The 26,083-nt window shown below is 41.1% G+C and overlaps 1 protein-coding gene across 1 annotated transcript in view; it reads right to left on the minus strand.

The window, feature by feature from the left end:
* The window catches only part of frem1a (Fras1 related extracellular matrix 1a), a 156,513-nt gene extending 150,724 nt beyond the window's left edge, over positions 1-5,789 (minus strand). The window contains exons 1-3 of the mRNA XM_069921496.1: positions 5,405-5,789; positions 4,328-4,422; positions 1,665-1,969 (exon numbers count right to left, since the gene is read on the minus strand). Coding sequence (XP_069777597.1) covers positions 1,665-1,969; positions 4,328-4,422; positions 5,405-5,635 — 631 coding nt within the window. The 5' untranslated portion in view covers positions 5,636-5,789. The remainder of the gene's footprint in view (positions 1-1,664; positions 1,970-4,327; positions 4,423-5,404) is intronic.
* Positions 5,790-26,083: the final 20,294 nt, after the last annotated feature.

The raw sequence follows: 26,083 nt of genomic DNA on the forward strand, positions 1-26,083 counted from the left end.
GAATAATCTACCCCGGAAAAAAGATTCATTTTATCCGTACCACTCATGATTTTATAAATCTCTTCATTAAGTCAAGCCTGGGAGAAGGACTAAGCTAAGAGCCTATTTTCATGTCAAGTTGTCAGCCATGAGTTACTGTGTGGCTCATTAATGGAGGTTGATGCTGTTGTGCCAGGAAACTATACAAAACAAAGGTAAGAAGCTCAAATGCTCCGGAGAGCAAACTTACCACTATTGATAGTAAAGAGGCTTAAATTCATACTTCATTGGAAAAAAGGACAGCACAGTTAACATAGTGGTTAGTTCAATGCTATTATGGTGCCAGCAACCTGGTTCAAATCTGCTGCTATATGCAATGATTTGTGCAGAGAAGATTTACTAAAATGTTGCCTGAATTGCAGTATCTTAAATATGGAGAAAGGTTGAGTAGACTGGGTCTTTATTCATTGGAGCGTAAAAGGTTGAGGAGGATTTGATAGAGGTATATAAAATTAAGAGGGGAATAGACAGAGAAGATGTGAATAGACTCTTCCCCTTGAGGGTAGGAGAGATTGGAACGATCATAAATGAAGGGTTAGGGGGCAAAACTTCAGAAGTAATTTAAGAGGAAGCTTTTTCACTCAAAGAGTGGTGGCTGAGTGGAGTGACCTTCCAGAAGAGGTGGTTGTGGCAGGGTCAATTTTGTCATTTAAGCAGAGGTTGGATTAGTACATGGAGGTGAGGGGGTTGGTGAGTTATGGGCAGGGAGCCGGTAAGTGGTACTAGTGGAGTTCGCTTAAAATCGGTGTAGACTAGAAGGGCTGATATGGCCTGTTCCCATATTGTAATTGCTATGTGGTTATATGTTATATATTCTACCCATGACCTGCAAAGGTTTTCTCCAGGTGGTCCAGTTTCCTCCCACCCTCCAAAATGTACAGGGTTGCTAAGTTAAATGGGTGTCATTGGATGGCTCCAGCTTCAATAGCAGGAAGGATCTCCTATCGGGCTGTATCATTAAAATAAAACAAAACAATTTCCTGGTGAATGAAGATATAAATTTGACAAGAAATTTTTGTTTAAAATGGAATGGCTCAAACAAACTGCTTCAATGAACAATTTTATCTTCCACACAGTTCAACGATCATTGGGCAAAGGAGCACAAAGAAGTTCAAAGTACAATTCCCAGCTATTAAACTACTTAAGAAGAAAGGGATTTGTATGTCATTATTATTCATCATTATGGCTCCAAAAATATATTCCATTCATTGAGAAGGTTGAGATGAACAGCGCAAGGGAGATGGACAAGGTTCCAATGGAACCTAACTGTTGGCACAGACTAACTGGAGCAAATAGGAAGCAGTAAATGCTATGTAATTCCTGTTAAACCTTGCTCCAAACGAATGCAGAGCTATTAAGTCCCTTTAAAATTAAAATTTTCATCAAGTTTATTTGCAGAACAAATTACTTTTTTGTTACGGAGACAAAATGTAGAAGAATATTAACTATTGATTGTACTCACATTTGCTCATTCAGATCCATTGGAATGTAAGCAAGTATTAATTCAAAAAGTGCTAGCCGGTTAATATGAGCTTTTGCCCTTACCCTGAAAAGAATGGCTTCGCATTTTCACTATAACTCTATTTCAAATTAAGGATGGTTCACAATAGTGAAGGGAATCTTACTCGATTTCTGCCTCACAAAAGGCCGTGGCTGGTCGCCACGTGTCAGCTCTGTAGTGAAGTCATCCAGGACTAGATGCCCATGTGCTGGAAGAAACGTCTCTTGAGTGGCCACCCGCACAACACAGTCCAGATTCATCGATTTATCATAGTCAAACAAAAGCACATTTCTGTCAATTGGATTGGATAAACCATAAAACTCGGGGACTTCCAATGGTATTGCGCCCAGTTGGATGATGTTACAGTCTGAATCGAGCAACTGGACATGGAGGATAAATGTTTCTGTGAAGGTTTCATTCTCTGTGAACCTGAAATTGTAAACACAGGGAGGGAGTTAACATTTAATTCTGGGACAATTAAAGCTTTTGCAGGACAATAAGAGGACATTTCACCAATGAGAGGTAACCTTGGCAATAGCATACATACATTCAGAAAATGTTCTCGCTATATCACCTGTGATTGCCAAAAACCAGATAGTTTTAATGGTAAGGTCAGCAATTTTATTTTCCTATGAGAAAATGGTATCAGCATCTTCTTGAGTTGCTATGAGCCTTTTGGCTGAAAGTATTCCCATGATGTTTGAAATGTGAAAAAAAAATGCAGGCACTGGAAATCTGAAATAATTTTTTTTGGATAATTTTATTTATCATTTGCATTAATACAAACCATATAATCATATAACCACTTACCGCACAGAACAGGCCAGTTCGGCCCTACTAGTCCATGCCGTAACAAATCCCCACCAATGAAAATAATAGCTTGTAGCAACATAATTACAAAGTGATACGATAAATATTTCGATTTCTCCCTAGCACCCCCTCCCCCTACCTCCCCAAGAAAAAGATAGATAAACACCTAAATCTAAACTTTAATTATTATCATAATTAATATTAACCAACTATTTTTATTAATTATTAGCTTTGAGGTGCAGGTAAAGTGGATGTTATGGATGGACTTTTATTCACAAAATCTATATACGATTCCCAAATCTTATAAAAACTCCCAATCTGATTCCTTAAGCTATAAGTAATTTTTTCTAATGGTATATAATTTTGCCTTTCAGTATTCCATCTATCTATTGTTACAAAATTCACTGTCTTTCACATCATTGCTACACATTTCTTTGCTGTCGCTATTGCTATACTCAGATATTTTTCTTGATATTTATCCAACTTCAATTTTGTATCTGCTTCATATATATTTCCAAGTAGAATATTCTTGGATCTTTTTGTATCTTTATCTTCATAATTTGTCCTAGTAATATACTTCAAATCCTTCCAGAATGCTTGCACATTTACACAGGACTAAACTGAATTTAAAAATGTCCCTGTATCCTTATTACATCAGAAACACATCAGAATAATTGGAGTTACGTCCATTTAATTTATATGTGGTATAATATAATTGATGTAGAAAATTATATTGAACCATTTGATATCTAATGTTAATCATATTTGTCACACTCTCTCAACACAATCTAGACCATATTTCCTCTTGAATTTGTATATTTAAATCTTTTTCCCATCATTGTTTTGATTTATAAATGTTGAACATGCTAGAAACCCTCATTGGTCCAGCCAGTGACTATGGAGAATGAGGGCAGAGTTAATATTTGAATAATTCTTTGTGTAAATGGGAAAAATTAGAAAAATAAGTTCTGGTTTAAGCTGCCGAGAGGGGGGAGCATTTGAGAGGATGCATGGAATGTTTGTGGAAGAATAGAGAGAGGGTACAATAAGGTTCCTCCCACAGTGTTGTAAAGTATGGGGTTGCAGTACTTAGACAAAGTGATGATGAAGGAACAGAGATATGTGACTCAGAGGACATTTGGAATACCTAAAAATTATAAAAACCTGATTTATTTTGACTTTCAAGAGATTCTTGCAAGTTTCTCCTATGTGTTTTCATGTCTTGAATAAAAACATATTATATCTGCTGCTCTGTATATTGAGTAGATCGTTCAGTCCTAATCCTCATCTTAATTTTTCCCGCTCTGGTGCCTCTCATTAAAGATGACAATCGTGATGTTGAAGGTTTATTGTCATAAACAGAAATACTATGTTCAGATACAATGAAACCTGCTCTTATTGCAGTTATCCAGGTACACAAAATACACTAACAATCAGTAAGTATAAATTAAATTAACACAATGTGCCTCAAGATTTAAAAAAAAATGATAATAAATATAAAAGAATCGATTGATAAATATTCATTGTTGCAATATTGCAAAAAATGGGCTATTACTATAAAGCAGATAGTCCTTTGGCAGTCCTGGAGTAGTGTAATGGCTAGGATAGTTGGGGGGAGGTTAAAGAGCCTGATTAGAGCAGTCATTTATCTGCATTCTCTGTTGGCCAGGGAAAGGAAGGTTGATAAATGGAGAGAGAAATCCAAACAGTTTTATTTTTCAGAAAATGCAAGTTCTGCAGTTCCATGACCAAGAATTCCTCACTATCTATTGTTGTAAAATTTCAGTGATGGCTCTTCTCAAGCATACTCTCACCGCAGACTCTGCTGCCACGACAAGAACACAAATAAAAAAAACCCAAGCATCATGTCTATTGGTGAACATTGGTGAAAAATCTCTCCAGTTATTCATTCGAGTTCCAATCTCGCAGCCTTCTACTCATGTATAATCAGAAAGATCGTCTATGTTTTTCACTTGCCTGTAAACTCTGAGCATGACTTGGTCTTCATCCAGGATTGGACATCCATTGTGTGAATATTTCACTTCATTGGGTAAGAAATTACAATCAAAAACCTAAAAATGTTTGCACAGAGTAAACAAAAATGTTAAGTTTCCATCATATTTCCATGCTGCATTAAAAACAGGCAACTTCTCATAAATTACTGTTCTTTGCATTAATTAATGTAAAGTACATTTTCTGAAGGCTAAAGAACATTCCCATTGTCAATGATGGAGGAATCTTGCACAACTGCTCACGAGAAGTTCATCAAGAAGAAAGCTTGTTGGAATTTGTCCACTTGCTCTTCATTAAATATGCAAAATGAACCAATAGCCAAATAATCTGCTTGCTGGAAAGCTGAAATGAAACAAGAAGGCATTGGAAATGCACAACATCTGTGGTGGGGGAGTCAGAATGAATCTTTCATCTTAAGGACCTTTCTAATGAATTCACCTTGTGCAATTTATTTTTCTACCAAAAACAAAATCACAGGAGGACATTTGCAGCCAACCTATTAAAATTAAGAAACACTGATTCTGTGGTGGAGAGATCGGAGGGAGGGGGTGTTATGCACAGAAGTGCCCTGGCCAATTTCGCATTCAACACCAAGTTGACACAAAATGATCATCAGCATGACCTAAAGTGCAGGAAACCACCTTAGTGGGTGATTTGCACATAAAATTTCGTCATTAATAATTATGATGAGGGTTCCTTCATTACTGGTTTGCCTTTAGTGGAAAGGTGTGTTTACTTTATCAAAACCATTGGTTCTGCAAATATTCTACTGAAGTTGGAGCAGGAAACTTGAAGTGCTCTTTGAGAAATTGCACACATAGCTTTTGTGACTATAAGCTTCAGTGACAATCCTCTTGACTGTAGAATTACAGTCCAACTGGTTTTAAAACATTTGCTTTGCTTTTCCCTGATAAAAACTCTCAACTTTACTCATAATGAAATGTATTGAAGTTCCTTTGTGTGACCCACTATCCTTGAACCAACCAAACTCCCTGAGGTAAACACATTGTCATGACGACACCTCATCAGAATGGGTCATACCTGAGGGGTGAGCTTGCCAACCCGTTGCATGATTGGCTCATTCATGACGACTTCCACCTTGCAGATGTCCTTCTTCGAGGGAACGTTGAACACCAGGTTATTCTCAGAGAGAAACACGGACTGCCCCTTGCGAACTGTAACACCATGATTTACTTGAACTAAAGAAGGTGCAATGCATCTCCAAAGAAACAGTTGTAAGAGGAATATGTTCTCCATCCAGTATTGCTTCATTACATCAGGATCAAATTTCAGTGATAAAACCTTCAAATCCCTCAGCTCTTCACAAATGAATATTCAAGTTATTTGCTACCGAAGTTCAGCAGCTCATGAGACAAAATTTCTTGGTATTTTTGAACTGTCCTGGAAAGTTCAGGAGAAGGCTCCTTCAGTCCTGTGAGGAAAAAAATAGTAGAGTAAATAATCATTTCCTTGTCATCCATTTATCAAGCTGAAGCCCAGCTTTTTGTTTTCACTCCCACAGATTCCAGGCCAGAGTCAATGTTGCACTGAACATGTACAATAGATTTGCAGAAGACAGGATGGTGAAGAAGACATTTGACACACTTACCTTCACCTTGGCGACAGAGTTAGTGCAGCGGTTAGCACAATATTACAGCATCTGTGGGTTTTCACCAGGTGCTCCGGTTTCGTCCCACCCTCCAAAATGTATGGGCTTTAAGGTTAACTTGGGTGCAATTAGGTCTGAGTACAGGAAAAGGGAGCTTTGTTACAACTGTACAAGACATTGATGAGGCCACATTATGCGCAGTTCTGGGAAAGGGTGCAGAAAAGATTGAAAGATTTTTTTCTGTATTTGCATAGTCAGTTTGTTTACATTTCTTTCTTTATATTTCTATCTTTTGTATACATATCCTTTTCATGAATAGTTCATAGTACTCATAACACCTGGCCCGCAGGAAAAAGAATCTCAGGGTTGCATGTGATGTCATGTATGTACTCTGACAATAAATAAGAACTTGAATTTCACGAGGATTGAAATGTAAGGAGAGACTAGTACTTTACTCCCTACAGTGAACAAGGCTGGGGGGGGGGGGGGGGGAATCTTATAAATTCAATTATTAATTTATATATATTTTTTTAAATTTAGAAATTTCTGCCATTGGTCTGTCAATAGAGATACAGCCCTTCCGGTCCATAAGGCCATGCAGCTCAAATACACCAATTAATCTATAAACTCTGTACATTTTTTGGAGGAGACCAACTCAGACATGTGGAGAACATACAAACTCCTTACCGACAGTGCAGGATTCGAACCCCGGTCACTGGTACTATAATAGCATTCTGCTAACTGTGCCATCCTATTAGGGTTTAGAATATCATGAGGGGCATAAGGTAAAGAGTCATCTCTTTTTTTCCAGCATAGGGGAATTTAAATCTAGAAAACACAGATTTAAGATAAGGGATTGAGGGGAGGAAGATTTAAAAAGGACCCGAGTGGTAGGAAAGAACTGCCAAATAAAGTGGTAGAAGCAGGTTCCATTGTAATACACAAACATTTGAATAGATATGTGGATAGGAATGTTTTCAAAGGATAACAGCCAAACACAGGCAAATGGACTTTGTTTGGATAGACAACTGCACAGTGAGGGCAAGTTCATCTAAAGGGTTTGTTTTCCTGCTGTAGAGCACCAAATCATTAATTTTCCAGGAAAATATATTCTCCAAAGGATTCAAACTGGAAAATAATTGTGTGGGACAAAAGAATCCCATGGTTGTTGCCATTCTGTGCATTCATCTGAAGCATCAAGCTGTTCCCAAATCATAAAAAGTAACATTTCTGTTGTTCTGTTCACCTAATTTACTTCCAGCAACTGAGGAGGTTCAAATTATATTGATGTCAAATTCATTTCCTTTAAGGCTTTCCTGCTGTCAAGTCAAGAAATTTCTGCCATTGGTCTGTCAATAAATGTTGGGCACATTGTAATTTTCAGGTTAATTGTAAAATTTGTCATTTTATAAATTTGCATTAGCAGTAATATGAATATTGGGTCTTTATTTAGACAGAATAAAACACAAGAAAGCAAACACAGTCTTCTCTCAGACCATGTTCATTCTGTCATGTGATTCTGATCAAACCAAAGTTGAGCACCTTCACTCTGTCAACTGTAATAGCAGGAATCTCCTTGTGGCAACCTATTTCAACTCTCTGCCCCTTCCCGTGCTGACATATCTGCCCATGGTCTCCCACCCTGCCAAACTGAGACCATCTGCATATTGGAGGAAAACAACTCATATTCCATCTGCGCACCCTCCAAACAAATGGCATTAACACCCATCTTCTCTGGTTTCCACTAGCCACCCCTCCCATCCCCATCTACCCCTTTCCCTATCCCTATATCTCCTTTCCTCTAGCTTTGCATTCACAGAGCTACCCCCCTCCCCTAATTAATTCCCAGCTTTTCTCTCTTGCCCTCCAATCCATGTCAACCTATGGTCTTTTGGCTGTTGGTCTGTGCTCCTCCCCCTGTCCCTTCTTCCCTCCTTCCCCCTGCCCTTTTATTCAGGCACCTGCCTGTTTTTTTTTTAGAAACCCTGATAAAGGGCTCAGGCCCAAAATGTTCGCTATATTTATTTGTCTCCTATGGACACTGTGGGGCCTGCTGAATTTCTCCAGCATTTTTGTGTATTAATTACAATCATAGCATCTGCAATCTTGCTTGTTTCAAACCAAGGTTTGATAAGCATTTTCAGATGAACAAAATATTCCCATGAAGTCCCATGACCCAGAAAGAACATGGAAGATCATCCCTGATGTCCTAGCTGATAATTATTCACATTGGCAATTGGTCATCATGACATTATTTGCCATGGTTCTTTGTACACAAAAGCCGACCTTTTTTTCTAATTAGGACTATATTTCAGACAAAACTTCATTTGCCATAAAATATTTTCCAGCACTTTGAAGCAGAAAAGGCAGTGACAAAATTTCAAACCTTTAGTTATCTGTAAAGCATTAATTAAAAAAACAAATAGTAATACAAGAAAGTCTGCAGACACTGTGACTGAAGTAAAAACACAATGCTGGAGAAACTCAGCAAGTCAAACAGTGTACTTTATATAGCAAAGATTAAAAAAAACCCACCAATGTTTCAGGCTTGTGCCCTTCATCAATTACCCACTGAGTGGTTCTCAGGTGAAAAAGGTAGGCACAATAGAACCCAAAAATGTGCAAATGTGTCAAGTGATGGGTCAGTGCAGTGACGTGAAATGTTCTTGCGGTCATTTTTATCCTAATTGGGTGTCTTTAACCTGTTTGATGACACTCTGCAAAGTGCAGATCATTACAGATTTTATTTCTGAGAAGTGGATTGGCTACAAAAGGTATATTCGTTGTTTTTCAGAATAACTTCAATGTGAGCAGTTAGAAACAGATCCTCCAAGCTCTTCGTTAAAAACACAATAAAGTATTCACTTCATGGCTGGCCCGAGTGCCTCCATCCCCCAGCCCTGGACTCAGATGTTACGGTTGTTGGGGAAATCCTGAATATGTCTAACTCACAGTCTAAGGATAAGGGGTAAGCAATTTTGGACTGAGATGAAAAGAAATTTCTTCACAAAGAGTTGAGAAGTGTGGAAGCCCCTGCCATAGAAAGTTGTTAAGACCAGTTCATTAGATATATTCATAAAGAAGTTGGATGTGGCTCTGATGTCAAAAAGATTACAGGTATGAAGAGAAAGTACGTAAAGGGTACTAAAGTCATATAGTCAGCCATGACTGTGTTGAATGGTGGTGCAGACTGGAAGGGCTGAATGGCCTCTTCCTGCTCCTATTTTCTATGGTTTTATGATTCAATAAAAAAAATAGCATTATAGTATACAATTCCTTGCATGTTAATCGCTGAAAGTTATCTTAAGCCAAATAATATATTGATTTTGTTTTGATGCCAGAGGATTTGAAAACTTTAATTATACAAGCTCCTGGTGAGACGAAATGTACAACACAGAATGCAGGTCTTGTTTCTTTTGGAAGAATATAAAGCAACAAACGTTCACCCTCACAATATTCATAAATTCACAAACTTTTCAAATATGGAATTAAAACTCCTGCAGAACAGATACAAGAAAAAGTAACTAAATAAACAACAAATATTGTCAACAATTTGCATTATGGAAAATCATTCCATGATATTTTCTGGAATGCAACCCTCCATATTGCATTTGGGGCATACTGTATTTACAATAGAGGGAGTGCAGTGAAGATTCACCACATTGATTCCTGGAATGCTGGATTTGTTCTGTGTTGAGAGAATGAACAAATATGCGGGGAGATTTTATTAAAATATACAGCATTCTTTGATGAAGAATTGATTGTCGTCATTCTAATTTATCCTATTCGTTGAGTACCTGTATGGTTGCAGCAATTAAGAATGTTGGTGCATCGAGGCAATGTACTTCAGTATATGATAATAAATTCTCAGAGTGATACTCAGGGAAGTTTCAAAACACAGTGGTGACTAATTCAGGACTAAAACAAGAGGAAAATATATTCTACACAAAGACAGAAGTAAATGTTTGGTATTCTTTACCAAAGAGGGCTACAGAGGCAGTCACTGAGAACTTCAAGACAAATATTGATAGGTCATTGGATATAAAGGGAATCAAGGCATATGGTATAGTGTAAAAAGTGGTACCAAAAGATCAGCCATATCCTTATTGAAGGGCAGTGTAAATACAAGGGGTTAATAGCCCCCTCATGCTTCTTTTTCTTGAATGATTCAAAGCTACTGAAATTACTTTATTTTCAAGAAAATCTCAGTGCAAAGAAATGTCAACAATATACCTTTGTCTCCTATGGACACTGAAAGACCGGCTGAGTTCCTACTACATTTCTATGTATTTTTATTACCAACAGCAATAGTCCCAAACTAAGTTGTTTCATGTTGTTTGCCCACCTGGTCTTTCAGTTCCACTGACATCAAAGAACCTGAACACCAGGCTAATGTGATACATCCCATTAATGCTAACACCTAAGTCAGATGTACATGCTGGCAACTTTTCTGTCACTTTTTGGCAAATTGCTTTCTTTGTGAGGGACTGCAGCCAACACACATTGCTGTCAAGTTTATATTCATTAACTTAAATGATCAAACTGAACTCTGAATGAACTTTATCTAAAAGTTCTGAGAAAAACATGAAAGAATGCTTTCTTATCCAATTTTAAGAGGTTCTCAGAAAGCTCATTGCAATTGATTTCTAAGTATCAGATATAAAAATGTTTGACAACAACATTACTTCAGAGACATACAAAGACGTTTATAAGCCTACAGATTTAAACAGGAAAAAAATCCACAGAGTGGTTTGACATATGCTGAGGGGGTCCTTTACAATTTAATAGTTCCTGGATATGGATTAATGGAGGCAAACTGAGCAAGACCGGGGTGATGGTGGGAGCTGGCGGGGAGAGGGTGTTGAGGTGCTCCATAAACTGAACCCTCAAATGCAGCCCTCAGACTAGAGTGTGGCATGAGTGCGGCAACTCACCAGGGGCTATCATTATATCAGACCAAAACACGTATTTCTTCACTGTTCCAAACCATGTCTTCCACACCATGGCATGGTGCCACAATTTCTGCCTGCCACATTTTTTTTTACTGTTATTCCCTTACAATTTGTATCAGTCTTTGACATGAGTGGGAAGGATGGTGTGCAGAAAATGAAGGACGGGGGAAATGACACCCTCTCTCTTTACCTTTCTTTCACTCTGCCCCTCTCCTCCCATCTCTCTCTTCCGCTCTTCAATGGGGAAGGGAGCAGTTGGTCAATAACAAGTGTCTGGCTGGCAGAGGAGAATGGAAAGTATCCAAATCGAGAATCATGGGAGTAATTGGGTAGAATTCTGTTCCTTGCAGCAATTCTAATTCTTCTGGCTATGATTCCTGTGAAATGCTTTGCAAAAATTTGCCACATGCTTAGACTCATTGAAATGACACGAAAATACAAGTCTTTACCAATTACCTTTGAACATGCCTCTAACATTTTACATGATGTCATTTCTTTTTACCCCAATGTTCACAGGGAACTATATCCAATAGCTAAATAATAGTTGACCAGATGTGGATGTAGTTCAAACATTTTGTGAACTGTTGATGCCAACAATAGTACTACAAATGTGAAGGCAGATGAATGCAATTTCTCATGTTTCCATCAAACAATGGAAAGGCCACCCAGCAATGGTCAGAACACAATGGTTAAAAATAGAATCAGAGCTAAATACAAAAGGTAATACCTGTTTGTAGATCAGAATGACAGGCATAAATAGCCCTCAGTGTGGGATTTATCAAAGAATCATTTTGCTAAATGTTGAGAAGTCTCTCCTGGAGAAAGCAAAGGGAATTTTCACAAACCACATCGGAGTAGTTAATGCACAGGGAGACAAAAGCCACCATCATTCTTATTTAAGAAACAGAATTGGTTGAAGCACAGGAAAAATTTTCATTCAGCAGGTCAGGTTTGCTTTCAATTTCCTTTGTGCTTACATCCAGGCAGTTCATGTCCTGTTTATTCTCGGCCCTTTGTCGAATTATTTTCCCAAGGTATTCCAGAACGTAGACTGGATGGAGACGACTCTCTGAGTTCCTGTGATAACAGCATTCTAAAGATTTTTTCATTTGTTTACAGCCTGCACAAGGCCACTTACTTTGGCAATCTTTCATTTCATTCACCACCCTTTCTTCTTTCAGTTCTTTGGGTGGCTTAATATGGACGGGGAGCATAAAGGTGGGGGCTGGGGGCTTTAGTCATGTAATTGCTTTTCCTAATCAGTGTGTGCTCAGACTCCTGAAGTATTGCAAAAGCCGAGCCAAATTATTACTGAATGGGCCTTTATTCATCAGAACAGATAAGGGCGGCACAGCCACGCAAGGCATGTTGGCAACTTGCTGTTTGCAAGCAAAATGCTTCCAGTGTCTATCCTTTTCTTCTCAGTTACTGAGCATCATGAATGATCAAAATCTCTTTGGGCACAAAGTGGCATCCTCTCCAGAGAATGGCTATAGACTAAACTGAATACTTGCCAAAAATACACAAGGAACATGTGAGATGCTACCTCAAAAAAGCAGCCAACATCATAAAGGTTCCCATTCACCTTGGTCACAACCTCTTTTCACTGCTACCGTCAGGCAGAAGGAATGGAGGACTGAAGAGAAGCAATTCTAGGTTCAAGATTATTTTTCCAACAGCTATCTTGAACTAAAGGACCACCAAAAGATCTGAATGCACTACTGAAACATCACTTTTTTTCACACTAACTGCAACTCTGAATATTGAAATATCCTTTTATATTTATTATCTTCCTTTCTGTCACACAGTTGCCTTATTGTGATTTAACTATTTGAAATGTTGGTGGTGCATTATACATAACTGTGGCTGTAGCAAGTAAGATTTTTGGTATATTTGTACATTGAACAATGTATATGGCAATAAACATTATCATTAGAATTAATAGCTTTTCTCTCCACAAATGCTGCCTGACCTGATGAGTGTTTGCAGCCATTTCTATTTTTATCTGTAATTACAAACTCCAGAGAGAACATTTGTCCAGCCTCTCCTGACAGTGAGTACTATCCAATCCACGCAACATCCTGGTGATCCTCTTCTGCATCCTATCTATACAAAGCTTCCATATCCTTCCTGTATCATTCATCCATCTATCAATCTACTTATTATTTTGTCATTTTTTTCCTTTTATTTCTTTTCTATTTATAATCTTTATACTACAATTGTTGCTTGTTTTATGTACATGGAAAGCCTCCACAAGTAAAAAAAAAAATCATTGTACCTGTCAGAAACACAAATTCTCACAAATGAGTCTCTTTAAGATCGGTGACACGACAAGCTTTATTCACAAGTCTGCAGAGTTGGACTCAACCGGCTTCTCGCCAAGTCAAGCCCCGATACATACAGTGCGTTGTTTTTTATACAATTTGCTTGTCCTTCGGCATCTCCACTACACTGCTTTAATTGGTTAGTTTTTACAGAATCATCCTGATTACTGTTAGTCACGCACACCACGATCATTCATGACCTCTGCTCACACCAAATTCTGTTTTTCACTCTTTATCAATCTTTGGCTCCTGCATGTCTCTCTGTAGTTAAATCTGTTGCAAGTCTGTTGTAACATTTTCCAGCTAAACTCTAGTGGTTAACCCCCTTTTATGACTAATCATCACATTTTAACTTAAACCCTTTTTAACCCAAATTCTCTATCTATAACAGTACCTGTGCATTGTACTTATCTATATAACAATAGACATGTTCATACAGTAATGTGGTGATCAGAACAGGGGCAATACTCCCAAGGCAGCCCAACCAAAGCATTATACAGCTGTAATGTGACTTTTGACTTTTATATTCTATTCTGAAGGAGACATCAGTAAACAATGACTCATTTGGGTGGAGCTAAAAAGCTCATTGTGGCTTTAAGAAACAGTGGGATAATTGATAACAAAGACCAATTAAATTGTGGACACTTAAAATTATATTTGGACAGCATAATATAATAAAGTTGGTTGTATGCTCTGTGGTTCTGCTGTTGTTTCTGTTACAGTGCAGGCTGACTATCACACTCCCACCTGGGTAACTTTATTGCCCCCCCCCCCCCACCCAGTCCCAGACTTTATTACATATTGCTAGCAGAAGCAAGGGATACAAAGAAGAGTAGATAATGTCATTCCTTCCCTGTTTTGAGCCTTGTTGAAAGTCTACAGCACTTAGGCACACCTTATATCAGGGGTTCCCAACCTTTTTGTTCCTCTGCACCCCTTGGGCATTTTTATAGGTTCCCGTGTACCCCTAAAAATTAAGAATAAAAAAATGACATTGTGCAATCTGACTGCAGATAACAACACCATGTATTGTACAGTTGTAGTTATTCTCTCAGACCCAATGTACCCCTGAAAAGTGCAAATGTATCACTGGGGGTAAATGTACCCCAGGTTATATGGTCCTTTTTTGATGGTGCATTTTTCACAAGTGTTTTTTTTTAAACACAGGTTATTTTGAGGTGGAATGTTCCTGTTTCTCATTAGCATCTCTCTTTGTGGGGATTTTTTTTCAGAATGTGAATTAATTATTCAAACAGTTAATCACATTAACTGTTATCTCATCAAACAGTTGATCTTGTTCAAATTAGTCCTTACATATTTAAGATGTGTAACGTGACTGATTGAACCCATAGATCTCACGCTTTTAATAGCTTACAATCAAGGCCAGTAGACACAATAGTCCTCAGGTGAATTTGAGATAAGGTGGGAAAACTGGGTAGGTGAGTTGGAACCAATGGAGGAGCCAGCCATCAGAACAATACACAGACAGTGAATTCCAGTTTACTGCATTCACCCCTTCCTTCAAGTGAGAACCTGTGGGTGAAAAACTGAGAACTACTCTTTGCAGATGATGCCGCTTTAGTTGCCCATTCAGAGCCAGCTCTTCAGCGCTTGACGTCCTGCTTTGCGGAAACTGCCAAAATGTTTGGCCTGGAAGTCAGCCTGAAGAAAACTGAGGTCCTCCATCAGCCAGCTCCCCACCATGACTACCAGCCCCCCCACATCTCCATCGGGCACACAAAACTCAAAACGGTCAACCAGTTTACCTATCTCGGCTGCACCATTTCATCAGATGCAAGGATCGACAATGAGATAGACAACAGACTCGCCAAGGCAAATAGCGCCTTTGGAAGACTACACAAAAGAGTCTGGAAAAACAACCAACTGAAAAACCTCACAAAGATAAGCGTATACAGAGCCGTTGTCATACCCACACTCCTGTTCGGCTCCGAATCATGGGTCCTCTACCGGCACCACCTACGGCTCCTAGAACGCTTCCACCAGCGTTGTCTCCGCTCCATCCTCAACATCCATTGGAGCGCTCACACCCCTAACGTCGAGGTACTCGAGATGGCAGAGGTCGACAGCATCGAGTCCACGCTGCTGAAGATCCAGCTGCGCTGGATGGGTCACGTCTCCAGAATGGAGGACCATCGCCTTCCCAAGATCGTATTATATGGCGAGCTCTCCACTGGCCACCGTGACAGAGGTGCACCAAAGAAAAGGTACAAGGACTGCCTAAAGAAATCTCTTGGTGCCTGCCACATTGACCACCGCCAGTGGGCTGATAACGCCTCAAACCGTGCATCTTGGCGCCTCACAGTTTGGCGGGCAGCAGCCTCCTTTGAAGAAGACCGCAGAGCCCACCTCACTGACAAAAGGCAAAGGAGGAAAAACCCAACACCCAACCCCAACCAACCAATTTTCCCTTGCAACCGCTGCAATCGTGTCTGCCTGTCCCGCATCGGACTGGTCAGCCACAAACGAGCCTGCAGCTGACGTGGACTTTTTACCCCCTCCATAAATCTTCGTCCGCGAAGCCAAGCCAAAGAAAAAAAAAAAAAAAACATTCAAAAAAGACTAATAGTTTAATAGTTTACAAGTCTGTCAGGAGGTCTAATTATTCTGGTTCAGCGCCTCAGTACTGGAGAACTTAGGACTTCCTGAAATTACTGTGGTACAGGGTTACTGGGTCTCGAAGGCTCTGGCTCTGGTCGTGGATTGGAATGGAGCAGTGTCTTCCAGAACCCCGAGTGGGGTACTCAGTAGTTCCTGGCTCATTTGAGGCATTGGATCCTCATTTCTGGTGAGTGCCAGGTCTCTGATTGAGATGGTGTCCTCTCTGCCATCAGATTATACCTTATCAGGTGTGCTTTGTCAGGATGGTAGAAGTGCAGCTTGCACTTTGCACAGATTTGGCAGGACCTGGTCATTTCCCTGATATCCTCAATACTGTAGGGCAGGTTGTGTGCCTCAACAAAATGAGCCATGGCGAGTGATGTCCAGGTGGCAGAGCACATTGTGCTGTGACTGCAACTGTCTGGTGAGTGAAGAGGCACAGCTACCTCTTTACAGGGAATCTGGAGGTTCATTGAGAGTACTTGACCTGAATATTATGTCATAATCATAAGTAGAGAGTTCAATCCTCCACCTAGTGGTCTTATCATTCTTTATTTTGCCCCTTTTTTGCATTATTAAACATAAACGTCACTGATTGTTGGTCGGTGAGCTGTGTAAATTTTCTGCCGGCCAGGCAATGCCTCCAGTGCACAATGGTCTCTACAATAGTTTGAGCCTCTTTCTCCACTGATGGGTTCTGAAGCTTGTGGCCTTTTAGGGTGTGGGAGAAATAGGCAACCGGCCTGCCCACCTGGTTAAAGATAGCGGCAAGAGGTATGTTAGAGACATAATTTTCCACTGGAAAGGTGCATTCTCATCCACTGCATGCATAGGACTAGGTGGCATTGACCTCAAGGTACAGCGAGATGGCCGCCATTGCTTCTCGCGATGCTTTACTTCCGGAGGTGGGTCTTACCATGAGGTGCATCAAGATGCTGGTGGTGAACAGCTCAGAGAGGCTGAGGCTTGGACACGGGTCAAATGCTGATTCAGATGTCGCACATGCGGTCGTCCTCTTTGGGTTTCCCCTTGGCCCTGCAGACTTTCACCCAGTGCCCGTGCTTACCGCATCCTGAGCACACAGAATCCTTCGTGGGGCATCGGGCGTTGGGGTACTGTGCCTGTCCACAAAAGTAGCATCCCTGGTTGCGCGTGGCCGCAGTGGTTGGTATTTGGTTTGTGGGAGTCACCTGCGCCCAAATGACCTGGTCCTCTCAAAAGGTGTCACTTTCACCCGTGAGTTCATCAGCTAGCAGTTGAACCTGTTTGAGTGCTTTCGCCAGCTCCAGGGTGCTAGCCAAGTCCTTCTTCCCCAACTCTAACAGTCGCTGCCTCACGTACCTCAACCTCACTCCTGCCACGAGGGTGTCCTGAATTTTTTCCTCTTCTCTCACCCGCACCGTGACCACTTCATAGTGGCACTTTCTGGTCAGCACCCACAGTTCAAGAATATAGTCGTCCACCGACTCACGCGGATGCTGCCGACGTTGAGAGAGTCGGTGCCTCACCAGCACGACATTCTGAGGTCTCATGTAGCAGGCCTTTAAGCCTTCTATGGCACACTTGTAAGTGATGACAGCGAACCTTTTGGGGCCGACTCAAGAGAGAAGTGCACATCTCCGGAGACTATCAGAGTTGAAGATGTCTTGTTTGGCCATCAGGTAGGACTAGAAGCACTCCAGCCAGTAGGCGAATTCCTCCGGAGACAAAGGGTTGACCTACAGTATGCCTGGCTTCAACAAGGCTTCTATCCTACCTAAAGTTAAGCTATTAAAATTGTTACGTGACTGAATGCACTCAGAGACAAGTGAAGAGTACAAACAGGCTTTTAATAGCTTACAGTCAATGGCCAATAGATACAATAGTCCTCAGGTGAATCTGAGGTAAGGCAGGAAAACCAGGGTTTATACTGGGGTAGGTGAGGGTGGAGCCAAGGGAGGAACCAGTCATCTGAACAATAGACAGTGAATTCCAGTTCACTGCAAGGTGATTTCTTGAGGTTTTGTTTCTAAGATATATCAGGCACCTTTGCGCTTAAGCAGCTTTGGTTTTGGTCTTATTGTCTAATACTAATTCTGTATCTGCAGGGTAATAAAATCTTTTACACACACAAAGCAGAGGAAGCTTCCCTTAGTGTTTGACATTCCTGTGTGATATTTCTGCATCCTTTTATATCAATGATAATTGTTTATCTGCAAGGGTCACAAATCTTTATCAGTCTGCAGAGGTTAGTGACTCTTTCCTTAATGTTTGTCGGTCCCATAGAACATTACAGCACAGAAAAGCAGGTCATTCAAATCTTCCGGTGTGTGCCAATCAATAAAGTTTGCTAGTCCCACTGACCTCCTCTCATTCCATAACCCTCCAGACCACTTTTATCCATGTATTTATCCAATTTATTTTTAAAACTCAAGATTGAATCTGCATCAGATGGGAGCTCATTCCGCACTCCACCCACTCTCAGAGTAAAAAAAACTTTCCCCTAATGTTCCCCTTATACCTTTCTCCTTTCAACCTAAAGCTATGACCTCTTGTATTTATCTCCTCCAATCTGAAACATCCTACTCACATCCACTCTGTCTATATCCCTTATAATCTTATAAACACCCCTACCAAGTCTCCCCTCATTCTTCTTTGTTCCAAGAAGTATAGTCCTAACCTGTTTAATCTTTCCCTGTAACTCAACTCCGGGAACCCGAGGTCCATTGCTGCTGGCGTCGGAAGCCCCTGGGTGGGAAGTGTCGGTGATTGCTAGTGGCCAACATCTTTTTGGGCGAGATCTACCCCAACTTCCTCGCGGTTGGGGACCTGCTCCACAGGAACAGCAAGCAGCTGGGCAACGGTGAGGCCTGGAGGCCCGTCAAGCCCACACCCATCTCTCCCAAGCTGTGCATCAGCCAGCCAGCCAGGGGGCCCGAACCACCGCCATCCCCCCACAAGTTGCCCCTGCCCGGCCTCCCCAGCCCAGAGACAACTTCGCCATTGCCAGCTTAGCCAACCCAGACTGGATCAACACCAGGGAGTCGGCAGCATCCTGCAGCTGCACTGGGAGGTTCTGGAAGACCTGTCTTTGATCCCACTTTCTGCTTTGTGGGCAAAGCCTCTTTAGGCAAAGGTTAAGAGATGGTTAAACTCTGCCTAAAAAGGTAAAACCTGCAAGGTGGCAGGTGGTTTAAATTCAAAGGCTAGGAGAAGGTAACTCTGACTTCAAATCCCTAGCCGTCAGTACCCAGAAAGGGCCGCAGCTATGGGCAAATAGCATGTCAGTTTGGCAGCAGGTGTTGGCAGCTGTGACAGAGCGTGGGAAACAGTTTCCATAGCGGTCTGCAGCAGCAAACTCAGTGGACAAAGGATCTGTAAGGACAACGGCTAGTGAGCATGGTCTTGAAACAGACCACTGTGGGGCAATTCTACGTCACTCTGGCTGTCGCGCCTTGTACTCTGCTAGGTTCAGTGGCGTGGGACCCAGAGGGAGGTGTTTGTCCTGGGCAAGCACTTGCCCTGGCACACGGTGTCTAAAGCTGAAAAGCTACAAGGCACCATGGTCAGCTTTGCTTGCGAAGGGATAGGCCATGGACAGATGATGGAACTCGATTCCTGAGGACCCGGCAACATCTTAGCAAACCTTCTCTGCACTCTTTCAATCTTATTGATATTGTCCCTGCTGCTGGGTGACCAGACTGCCCACAACATAACATCCCAACTTCTATGCTCAATACTTTGATTTATAAATGCTAAGATGCCAAAATCTTTCTTTACAACCCTGTCCACGTGTGACGCCATCTTTAGGGAACAATATATATGTATTCCCAGATCTCTTTGCTCCTCTGCACTCCTCAAAGGCCTACCATTTACTGTGTACGTCCTACCCGATTCACTCTTCCAAAGTGCGACATCTCACACTTCTCTGCATTAAATTCCATCAGCCATTTACTGGCCCAATTTTTCAGCTGGTCCAGTTCCCTCTGCAAGCTTTGAAAATCTTCCTCACGGTCCATGATGCCTCCTTTCTTTGTGTCATCAGCAAACTTGCTGATCCAATTCACCACATTATCATCTTGGTCATTTATACAGTTAACAAACAATAATGAGGTGCATCACTCGACACAGACCTCCAGTCTGAGAAGCAACCATCCACCACCACTTTGTTTTCTTCCATCTAGCCAATTTTGAATCCAGTTTTCAACCTCTCTAGGTATACCTAGTGTCCTAAACTTCTGAACCAACCTCTCATGTGGAACCTTGTCAAAGGCCTTACTGAAGTCCATCCACAGCCTTTCCCTTATCAACATTCTTGGTAATGTACTCAAAAAACTCTAAGATTTGTTAAACATTATCTACCACACATAAATCCATGCTGACTGTCCTTAATCAACTGATGACGGTTCAAATATCTACGTATCCTATCTCTCAGAAATCCTTCAAATAATTTACATACTATTGACATCAGGCTCACTGGCCTATAAATGCCTGGTTTAATTTTGGAGCCCTTCTTAAACAGTGGAACATGAGCTACTCGCCAATCCTGCGGCACCTCCCCTGTGACTAAGGAAATTTTGAATATATCCACCAGGGGCCTTGCAATTTCAGCATTTGTCTCCCTCAAGGTGTTGGGGAATATTACATCCAGCCCAGGGGATTTGTCTACCTTTACTTGTTGCAAGGCAGCAAGCACCTCCTTCTCCTAAACTCCATATGTTCCAATGACGCTTCTATTTGTTTCCCTTCCATCCTTATTCACTATGCCAGTTTCCTGTGTAAATTCTAATGCAAAAAAATTGTTCAAGATCTCCCCCATTTCACAAGGCTCCACACATAATTGACCACTCTGATTTACTAGGGGTCCAATTTTGTCTCTTACTATCCTTTTACTTTTAATATACTTGTAGAAACCCTTTGAATTTTCCTTCACATTATTTGCCAAAGCACCTTCATGTCTTCTCTTTGCCTTCCTAATTTCCTTCTTAAGCATTCTCTTACATTTTCTATACTCTGCAAGTAGCTTATTTGCTCCTTGTTGTGTATACCACATATACAGCCCTCTCCTTTCCTTAACCAGCTCTCCAATATCCCTTGAAAACCAAGGTTCCCTATGTCTGTCAACATTGCCCTTATTCCTGGTAGGAACATGCAATCTCTGCACCCTCAAAATTTCATCCTTGAAGGCATTTCACTTGCTGGATACAACCTTTCCAGAAAATAACTTATTCCAATGGACTCTTCCAAGATCCTTCCTCATTTCCTCAAAATTGGCCTTTCTCTAATTCAAAACCTCAACCCAAGGACCAGACATCTCCTTTTCCATAATTAACTTGAAAATAATGATATTAGGGTCACTGGACATACACGTTCTTCTACCACCTGACCTGCCTGGTTCCCTAAAAGATCATCTTCTCTTGTTAGTACCTCTACATATTGATGTAGAAAATGTGTGACTTTTTCTACATTCTTTACAGTAGAAAGATTCCGACAGAAGTTAGGAGAATAGTTAGAAGATGAATTTACATCTGTCCAACCTGTTCTAATCCACTCCAAAGTACTCTCTAATCCTCTCCAAAGCTTACATATCCTTCCTGTATCATTCATCCATCTGATACCAAGGTGATAAAGAACAAGGCCTGTTAGCTATTTATCAACAGTTGCCCATTATTAAATATAGAATTTTGTGTTCAATAAATTCTCAATCATTTACACAAGTCAAGTTTATTGTCATCTTACACACATGCACCACCCAACAAAATAGTGTGCTTCGGTCCTCGATGCAAACATATAGACACACATACAGACAGACAAATTGCTGATAAGTGCTCTTTATGTCATAACCAGGAACTATTTCAGTCTCACACAGTCCTGGGTTCACTCACTTTGGTAACTTCTATCTTCCAAGGATATCAAAAAATGTAGAGACTGAAAATTGGAAAAATAGTTGTCTGTCTTTTTAAATATGTTCAGCATTTATTCCTGGCCCGAGCTCTTCATTTAGCTCTTGTTAAATGTTACTCTGCTGGATTTTTCTGGTCAGCATTATTTCAGTTTCATTGAAATCTTTTATTTAATCATTTGTTAGTACTTAGCTCATTTTATGATTTAAAATCACTTTAATTGATTAATTTATGTGCTTCATTTGCAATAGTTTATAATCAACTGGTCAAATTAGTAAGCCTCAGGCAGAGTTAGGAGGCAGGCACCTGAACAAGTCCCAATAGGTGTGGGAAGTTGGCAGGTTATTAGTGAACTTGGATGGGAAAGATTTGGCCATTGTAGTCATGCTGCTTTATTACCAAGTCAATGAAATTGAACGCTGATGAACTACAAATATGCCATTCAATTCTGAATATATTTGTGCATTCTCATCACCAAGGTTTTCCTCATTAGTCATATAGCATAGAAATGGCCCCTTTGGTCCAACTCTTCCTGCCGAGCACATTGCCTATCCAAGCTTGTCTTATTTGCCTGCATTTTGCTCTTGTCCATCTAAATCTTTCCATCCCATATAGATGCTTAAGTGGCCTTTAAGCATTGTAATTGTACCCACCTCTTCAACGTAGAGGAGTTGAAGAGTTGACCTGTCAGGATGCATTGTGGACTTTGATAGCAGTCATTTTTCCAGTGTCACATCCAAATCTAAATAACGGGGTTCACTCCTTGAAGGGAACCAGCCCATTAAACCACAGAATCCATGGAAATTCAGCTGGTAGAAATCCCTGGTCTCCACTTCAAAATACAAATATACACTTTGTAAAAACAAACGGAAATGCTGGAGGAACTCAGTGTCCATGTGAGGTAAGGATATATTTTCAACATTTCTGGCCTCAGCCCTTCTTCAAAGAATAAGTTTTAAAAAAAACAGCAAGTGCCTGGATAAAGACGGGAGAGAAAAAGGGGGAAGAAGGTGCAGACAAAAAGCCAAAAGGTGTGAATTGGAAAGGTGAGAATTGATTTTGGCTTGGACGGGAGTGGGGGGGGGGGGGGAAAGAGAGAGAGAGAGAGAGAGGGGCCCTTTCAAGCAGTCAAAAAGCCCAAATGTAAAGGTGGAGATTGTCCACCCTTATATCAGGAGACTTATCTCTATGAATTCGCCCTGGCTGACACCAAGGTTCGATTGCAATCCCTCTCAGGGGGAGGGTCAGTGGCAGAGTGATGTGGTCTGCCACCCTGTATGAATGTAATGCCACTACAAGTGGCTGCTAGAGGCGGACTAATGACGTCATGGTGACTTTGTCAGCCCACGACCCATCTCACTCACCCTTTTCCCTCCATGACCCCTTCAGCAAAGGGGCTGTCAGGGCAGGCTGCTTCAGTGTTTGTGGCTGCTTGTCAGCAACAATGGCTTAATACGCAGCAGAACAATGGCCATCTTCCCTACCCATAATCTCCCACACAGCTGGAACCATTCTGGGAATCACAGAGCAGTTCCAGCTGCATGGGGGATTGTGGGTAGGGAAGACAGCCATTGCTCTGGCACGTATTAATGTTGGGTGGCGCCACGGCAACAGTCACCCTGCCTACAGTGGCACTGGATGATGCACTGAGGTGCCGCTTTGCATAAAAGCAGCACTGGAGCAGCCTTTTAGGGCTGTTCTATGAAAAGGTAAGTTTAAAATTTTTATCCACCTCTGCAGCCGGCCTTGAAATGGGTTCACAGTATGAAGAGAGAGCGAGGGCGCGCACATAAAGGTGACAGGGGAAGAAGAAGGGATGGGTGGTTTTTACCAAAACCAAAGAAGTCGACATTAATGCCATCCAGTAGGAGGATGCACAGACGGAAGATGAAGGGTTCTTCCTTCAGTTTGCAGGTGGTCTCAGTCTGGCAGTGCATGAGACCATGGACAGACATGTCAGCAATGAAATTGAACTCTTGTTCATACGATCTGCAGGAGGAGACCCACACTCTCTCATAATTGTACACAATGTCAAGAGGACTAGCACAGAAAAAAAAACATGCAATTTGCCACTGGACTGTAGCCAGTGCTCCAATGCTGCCAGACCCTTGTATCTTAAACTGTCTGTGCATCATGATGAGGAAGTACACTTAATTGTTCCTTTTTGATTTGAATGGGGGAGAGAACAGCTGTGACTTATCATGCGGTGTTTTAAAGTGTTTAAGAATTCCAAGCTTATTAAAACAAAATATAGTGGGAGTGGTTTGCAGATAATTCAGTTAAAATTGTTTCAGCTTGATACCAATGGCGAGGACAGCAAAATGCAGATTATGGCCTGTCACTGCTTTGTTAGTAACACTCAATGGCATAAATTGCAAAATTGCTACAATGACCCCTTTTTCCAGAGAGCATGGACTGGGCGGGGGGGATAAAATTAAACACAGGCTGAGAGTTATTTCCACCCCCACAATGGTTGATAGTTACTGGAATATGCTGCTAAAGGATGTAAAGGAGGCAGATACAATTACAATGTCGAAAAGGTGTGCGTATACAGTTGCTATTTGTTCAAAGTGGAAACTGCTTGATGTTCATTTTGAAGATTTTAGAGCCATAGCACAGTCACATACTGACCCCTCAGTCCATTGTGCACATTGATACTAATCCCATTTATCATGTTTTGCTTATTCTTCAACTTGCTTGACTTCCTATGAAGCGTTTTAATTTATGGCATAAACATGAACCTTTGCAATAAAAGTCTCACATGGTCTGTTAAATAGTTTTCATCTCTAATTTGCTCTAAACACATCTACAAGAGTTTATTGTATTTTGCTGCAGCCATACAGATACACAAGTCACACCAACTAGAGCCATGCAAATGAAATTACCACAATATGCCAGGAGACAGAAAAATAGATTACATATCCAGGGATAAATAAATAAAGGTTCAAAGGTTCCTTTTATTGCCCTGCAATAATACAATGAAAATCTAATATACACGTTATACTTCAAACAATGACTCCCCATGAGCATTGCCCGACACCCCTATCAAGAGAACGAGAAGCAAAAGAGAATCCCTTGAAGGTCAGTGTATGTCCATGGATTCACCTCCACTGATATTGCAGCCACAGATTCCTGTTGAAACGATTGGCAAACCAAGCTCCAGATCCTAACCTCCGCTATGATCAGAAAACCTTCAGTGTCAGAGACCTTTCGGGAGCTCTTCTTGCCCTCAGCACCCTCTCAAGTTCTGGTTCCGATACCTGGTTCTGATGAGTCAGTCTCCTGCAGCCCGCAGTCAGTGGGAGTCCTTCGATCACAAGTTGTCAACAGCATGCAGCCTGTGTGGGTCCTTTGACGGCAAGTCGCCATTAGCCGACAGCTTGTGTTGGTCTGTCAGCCACTGAGCCTCTTGCTGATTTGCTGCTGTGGTCACCTTCCTATAGAGGTGTTTCTCAGGCTTCTCCTCAACAGGGCGAGTTCTCCCCACTTCTGGTGCTCCGCACCAGTCCGCTGCTTCCCCCTTGTCTGCAACCCCTCAAGGCATAGACCCAAAAGTTACAGGATTTTTTCCCCCCCACAAGTGCAAAAAAAAGTGAGAAAGATATTTTTGATTATTCCAGGGTAGTTAATAGTCAGGGATAGCGTAGTCAAGAAGGATTCAAGATCCTGACAGCCATCAGGTAAAAGCTGTTCTAGAAACGAGAGGTACTAGACTTCAGGCTTCTGTACTTTCTACATGAATAATAAATTACTATAAACCAAAGCAAGAAACTGTTTTAATTATGAACAACCTGCTTTGCAAAGGATTAGCCAGAAGTTGTCACTCTGCTTACTGCCTCTATCTGTTTTTACAAGCCAACAGATAAAATAAGATGCTTAATCAGTGGTAATCAATCTCATATGTCCCAATGAAGGTGACCATTACCACATCTGCGAGCACCAGCAGGAAAGAGTAATCCCAAATTAGGCCTATACGTGTCCAATGTGTCTTCAGGATATGTCCTTTAAATGACTGCAATTAACATCATAGGACAATATTGAATGGGGTATTACTGAATTCACCCAAGATCGGGCTATTTAAAGCCAGTTAAATTTTCTTCAGATTTCAGATTTATTGTGAGAGTTCATCCATGACATCACATAAGGGCACTGATTTGGGGCAATTATTGTGTAATTTAAGCCATTTGCCACATTGAGTTGTGCGGAAGCCGGGAACATGTACTTAGATCGACAATTATGTTAATCAGTGGGTAACACTGATTGGACACCAGCCAGACCTCTGGCGTGCATTCATCTCATGGGAAGTTCTAACAGGGACCAAGAAATAGGCACCT

This window comes from Narcine bancroftii, chromosome 1, assembly GCF_036971445.1.
Source record: "Narcine bancroftii isolate sNarBan1 chromosome 1, sNarBan1.hap1, whole genome shotgun sequence".
NCBI classification, from domain to species: Eukaryota; Metazoa; Chordata; class Chondrichthyes; order Torpediniformes; family Narcinidae; genus Narcine; species Narcine bancroftii.